At 44.9% G+C, this 6,105-nt stretch overlaps 1 protein-coding gene across 1 annotated transcript; it reads right to left on the bottom strand.

The window, feature by feature from the left end:
* Positions 1–263: 263 nt before the first annotated feature.
* trim110 (tripartite motif containing 110) lies at positions 264–3,870 on the bottom strand. The gene is made up of 7 exons (XM_030114215.1): positions 3,379–3,870; positions 3,185–3,280; positions 2,824–3,057; positions 2,439–2,461; positions 2,094–2,239; positions 1,132–1,403; positions 264–549 (listed from the first exon to the last, which is right to left on the bottom strand). The coding sequence occupies exons 1-7, from the start codon at positions 3,865–3,867 to the stop codon at positions 280–282; spliced, it is 1,530 nt and encodes a 509-aa protein (XP_029970075.1). The 5' UTR covers positions 3,868–3,870; the 3' UTR covers positions 264–279.
* Positions 3,871–6,105: the final 2,235 nt, after the last annotated feature.

Here is a 6,105-nt window from a genome sequence, read left to right as displayed (position 1 = left end):
CATTCGAAGCATATGGGTACACAAACCAGCGATCAGGTACTCAAAAACTGTAACTGAGGTAGACTGTCAGAGATGGAGAGGACAGGACAGGATGTCCTTGAGTCCAGGTTTCTCTTAACAGTTATTTCTAACATACAGTTCAAAGAACTAATGACATGTTTCTACTGTCACTACAAAATGGAAAAACAACAAACAAAAACACACACTGTTGATGCAGTCCAGTCCGTTACAATGGATTTCTACTATCGTACGGTTTCCCTCTTTCAGTCCTCCGTCACCTCAGACCTTGACGATTGAGATTCGGCTGTTGAGTGCAGCTTTGTACACGCCGAAACCCAAACACAGAGGCTGGGTGAAGGTGGTGGAGAAGGTGTGGAGGTGGATCAAGTTGCTGGATGGCCCCACCTCAGAGAAGGTGATGGTGCCTGCGCTGTAGTCCACGGCCAAGGCCACTCGGCTGCCGATCATCTGGTACGCCAGGCGGGTCTTCCGGCGGTTGTGCCAGGCTGCCAGCTTTTTGTCGTGCTGCTGCGTCAAGCTCCATGACACCTGGAGATGGAAAAAAAAAAGTGCTTTATTCGGGTAAGGTGTTTGGCTTTTTTATTTGTCTTGTTTTTTTCCACATCAGGGCGACTGAAATTCCTGAGGTTTGTGAAGATCTCAACAACAGAACAAAATAAGTGAATGAACAAATGGATAATGCAACGACGTGTTACTGCCTTAGCTGAATTAGTGTATCTGGTACATCAGGATAAATGATTACTCCTCACTAAATGCATTTATAAATACCAGTTTGGTAGTAAATCTGTCAGTATATAAAGCACCTTTTCGACCTAACTTGATTGAAAAGGTTTCACTGCACAAAGGAGCATAGAAAGAGGTACTCAGGGCCAAATTTCTGTCCCTGTTCAAACAAATGACTCAAGTGAGTAAAAGCAAAGAGGAAAAATCTGTTAAAAAAAAAAAGCTTTTTATTTTCACCGAAGCTGAGCGATGCCAGGGTCAGTTTCATGATGAAAGAAACTAAAAAGGGCCTCCTCTCATTCATTATCTCACAAAAAACAACCCATTAGAAAGTGTGCAAATGAAAAGTTTAAACGATTTGGTGCCATTAACGAGTCTGAAACATACCTTGTTGTTACCGAAGGCGTTGCCCTCCTTCCCCTTGCGGCCGATTTTCCGGTAGCAGACGCCGATGTCCCAGAATCCCTCGGCCTCCAGCTCCCAGTAGTGAGTCCCAGAGGAGAAGCTCTGAGCTGTGAGGACCTGCGGCCAGTGGTCGAAGCGCTCCGGGTGAGCGGCGCAGGGCAGGCGGCTTTTGACCCGCGTGACCGAGCGGAGGTCGTCTGAGATGCTGAGCAGAGGATGGGCCGTGTTCGTGTCCAGAGTTAACGGGCTCGTCACTGAGGAGTGAAACAACATTAGGATTTTCTCGAGTCAGAACTCTTTAGCTCATGTCTGAACTGTTTCTTTGGCTACATTTGCACAATGATGTCATTCAGTTCAACAGGTTTGCCATGAATTTTCATTTTATTTCGTCGAAGTTGTGTTATGCCCTTCCCGAACCAGGGTTTGAATCCCCCTCCACAATCCACAACCCACATTGTTTTGACAGTCTGTCTGCTGCTTGATGCTCCTGTCTCGTTCCTACCCTTCACTCTCCTCTCTCCCTTAACCCCATCTGGAGCAGCAGAAAGTCTCCACCTCTGAGCCTGCTTCCTCAGGTTTTAAAGGGAGTTGTATTTTTCCTTTCCACTGTTGCCGATGCTTGCTCATGTGAGATTGTTGGGTTTTTCTGCGTGAAAGCGCCTTCAGATGACTGACGTATGAAGTCAATTGAGTTCTCATGTTTACCGGTTGTTTGTAAAATATTGGAAACCCCTTGAGAGCTACAGAATAGAAACCTTTCAGAATAAAGTAGTCCAGGTGAACAGCACCCTTAACAGGTACAATAAAAACCTGTTACACTGTCCCAAGCTAAATTAAATAGTATATACCCTATTAAAAGCAGAAGTATCGGTGCAACGTCATAAAGCATAAGTCAGTGTAATTCTTGAGGTAAATGAAGAGGTGTGTGTCTCTGTTCCACTCACAGAGCTCTCTCTTGAGGTCACTGAGGCAGCGCAGGGTGGCGGTGATAAACTCCCGATACTTGCTTTCTATATCCTCCAAGATGTGTTTTCTGTCCAGACTGATAGGATCGGGGACGAAAACTGGTCCATTCAGGTCGGCTAATAACCTACAGAAAAAAAAAAAAAGACTTCACTAAGTGCATTCCCTTCAATCACTGTGGAATAAAGGTTAAAGTCAAATGACTGCATTATGGCTAAGATGTCTATAAGCACAGAATACTATTCAAACATGTCTATTTCAATATGCACACATCAGTACAGGAGGATTTGACCTGACATGATTTCTCTGCTTTGTTGTCGACTTACTTTGTGTCATCTGACTGAAAGGCCTGCGGAGAGAAGAGTCAAGGATGACGGAGAAAAATGTCATTCAGTCGCGGAAAGAATGAGAAATTCACGTGTATTGTCTTTTTTTTTGTAAATGTAATATTTATTTTATTCATTTAAATATCTTTTTTTTTCCCGTTTTATGCATGTTCGAAATAAAGAAACATCCATCTGCTGAGGTCAGGAAGAGAGCAGCAACACACACGACTCAAGGCTGTGCTCTTTTCTCCGTAGCTTCGACAGAATCAAGAGTAGAAACTTCCTTGTGGTTCCAAACAATTCTGCCCATGCCCCATCCAAGATCATCATTACATACAAAACTGTACAATCCATGTAACTCAGAGTGTGCAGCAGCAGTCCTCACCCAGATGAGCAGGAAGGGGTCTGTCTCGGCCAGCAGGGACGCCAGGTAGTGCTGGATGCCCAGCGTCTCGCTCATGCCGCCCCTCACTTTGGAGCAGTCTTCGTGCACGCGCTCCATGACCTGCTGTCGCTCCTTCTTTGTGATCTCCCTCAGAGCCACCACTAGTTTTTGCACTTGGACCTGCAGGTCTGAACCCAGCTTGTCTATTTGGGTGTCGTCCTCCTTCAGTGAGTCCTGAAAGCAGTGGTGGATTACTTGTACGTATCCAACTGAAAACTATAGAAATTTAAATTCTAGACCTTTCGTAGACACATCATTTCAAGTAAAAATTCTGCTTTGGAGACGTTAAGATTCTACTCACAGTCATGACCGAGTCAATATTTTCATGTTCTTTGAGAATTTGCTCTCCATCCCTCAGTTTCTCCTCGGCTTTATCGAGCAGCGTCTGTAGAATGACCTGTGAAATCGCACATCCTGCGTTACAGAGACGATACACACCCATGCACACGTGAAAAAAAAAAAAAAACACACACATCCCCTGTGCGGGCAGCTGACCTTCAGGTCTGCCTCCACCTGTCTCAGCGCCTTCACTTTGTGCTGAGCGTGGCCTCCTTCCAGCAGACAGTCGGCGCACACGTACAGCCTCTCGTCGGCGCAGTAATAGCGGAAGACCTCGGCGTGCGCCGGACACCTCCGCTGCGATATGTCCCCCAGCGGGTCCACCAAGAGGTGAGTGAGGAATGCTGGCCGCTCCAGATGGGGCTGCAGGTGTCGCGCGCACAGCGACACCTCGCACTTCAGGCAGGTCTTGACGGCCAGCGACGGCTGTCCCTCGTCCGCCTCCGAAGGGCAGCAGTCGCACAGCACCTGGCCCTGCTCCTCCTGACACTGGGGGCAAGCGAAGCGGCCTTTCGCTTCGCCCGGGTCGCTCCAGGCCTCGCGGACGCAGGCGGGGCAGAGGCTGTGGCCGCAGGGCAGCGGGTGGGCCTGGCTGTAGCTGTCTCTGCAGACCGAGCAGGTCTGCTCTTCCTCCATGGACGCCATGGCGAGCAAGTAGAGGGTAGCTCTCTCACCCAACACTAATGACCCAGCACTAAATCCATTAAGAAGGAGGGAAATCAAAAGCACAGTGATTAAAGAAGTCACATTTTGCATTTCAGGTTCTCTCAAGAGATGAACAAATGAACTTCACAAAGTAGTTTCAATATGTTAAAATCCTAAAGGCGTCAATGATGCTATCAAAAAACTTGGCAATCGAGGCTGTTGTAGAACCGTCAGTCCTGTAATTACTCTTTTTATGAAGTTTAGGTCAGGGTGCCCAAATGCAGACAAGGTGTAGACATCAGCATGTCAACACACCTGAAAAATTATACAATCACACCCAACAGAGATAAACAAACTGTCAAAAGACAAACACAGGAAAGCACAGATAGACTCACGGTGTGGTGAATTAACCATGTATAGGGGAAACCACCAGGAGAATGAACGGGAGACACATGAGAGGCTAACTGACACTTGAGATCAGGAAAAAGAAAGTTCACATGAACATAAACATGAAACCACACGTGAAGAGCCACGACAGGCAGCAAACATGACGAGATCTGACCTGGAATATATTCTGTACAATTATATGATGGACAAGACAACAACACAATCAGACATGAAGGAATTAAGCATGAGGGAAAAACAGGGAAAATAACACGTGAAGACAAAACAACATGATGACAGGTAGTGGATACATAGAGCAAAAGACATTGGATTGGATGAATAACTGAACAGCTCATACAGCCACAAATAATCCTCATACTGCCTGTTCATATACTGACATGATCTGGATTGTAGTCCCTGTTTGTACCTGCTGGAAATAAATCTCACACACCTACAAAAAAAAAAAGAAGAAAAGAAGACATTTGCACAAGTTACACCTCCACGCTTCAGGGAGCAAAGTGACGAGACGTGGCTACACCACTGAGCTGAGGACAAGTGGGAAGTCCCCGTTTTTCTCCAACTGTGCACTCAGACCAGTAATCCTTTTCTCGGCTGTTGCATGCTGTTTATCTATGAATAGAATACTTAACAATGTAACCACTCTCAGTAAAACTGGATGTACCATCCATAAAAAAAAACAACAGAAACACCTCCTTATCTAATCGGGCTGTAACTGAAATGTCAGGCTATAACTATCACTAAGACACCTAAAAAAAAAAGTACAAATAAGACTGAAAAGACATGTAATGTAGTTTCTAAAGATTTTTAAGAAAACACCATTGTTTCACCTTATGTTATAATAAGTTGACCATGAGAAGAAATACAGTTAAAGCTGGGCTCTAACAGGGGTCAGACACAAGCTGTTGAAGTGGAGGGATCAGGAGATCATCCCTGACAGATTGCTGGCTTCACTCCCTCAACATCTACCTGTTTCCATGTCTTTAACCACAAACTTCAATATATTAGCGCCGCGTACTTTCAAGTGGCAACTTGTGTACTGTACTCTCAGCTTAACCTTGACCAAGATTTTAAAACAGATCAAAGAAAATTTACCTTCAAGTCTCTTCGTGTTTCCAACTGTGGCCATCGGTGAGCGTGGCAGCGTGTTGATTGGAGGCTAATCCCAGCAGATTGTCTGTGGTCAGCTGACTGAGATGGGGGGAGAGCAACAGGGCAAGTTAAGGCCAAATTGCCGGCTGATTTAACCTCTTGGTGAAATAATGTTTTACTCCCTGGTGTTAATGGAAAGACATTCTCTGTCTTAATGTTGTGGATTTCCACAACATTCAAGGTTATCTCATTGTGTGAATATTTTCTGAAAGCGTCGATAGTTACAGTTCAGGGTAGCACAGGAGCACTTATTTGTTTTTAAGGAACACACTCAACTGAATTATTTACTGTTCCCCTCATGTACACACAGCAGAGAGGATGATTTGACAGATTTTTTCAGATGCTCTTCATCCGTTGCTTTTTGTTTTCTTCTTTTTCGATGTCAGTATAAAAAGGTTGACTTGTGATGGAGAAGAACGCACACAAAGCCTCAAGGTTTCGCAGCTATGAAGTAAAACAGTCGTAGTTGAATCATTCCTGTCAAGGCAACATTTTGCAGATTTTTTCTATTATTTTTTTTTTCCCTCACACTTTTTGAGAAGAATTCAAAGTGAGAAAACCGAGGGAGGCTTTGAGTTACCTGAAGTGCCAACATTCACGTTACTGCTGAGAAAAGAAAGACCGCACACAGTTATCTGGTGACAGTAAACAAAGTCAGTAGCAAGTTTTAATGAACGCCTTTCA

This window comes from Salarias fasciatus, chromosome 18 (genome assembly GCF_902148845.1).
Source record: "Salarias fasciatus chromosome 18, fSalaFa1.1, whole genome shotgun sequence".
Classification (NCBI taxonomy): Eukaryota; Metazoa; Chordata; class Actinopteri; order Blenniiformes; family Blenniidae; genus Salarias; species Salarias fasciatus.
The sequence above is the reverse complement of the archived record's forward strand: the minus strand, read 5'-3'. Positions and strand labels throughout refer to the sequence as shown.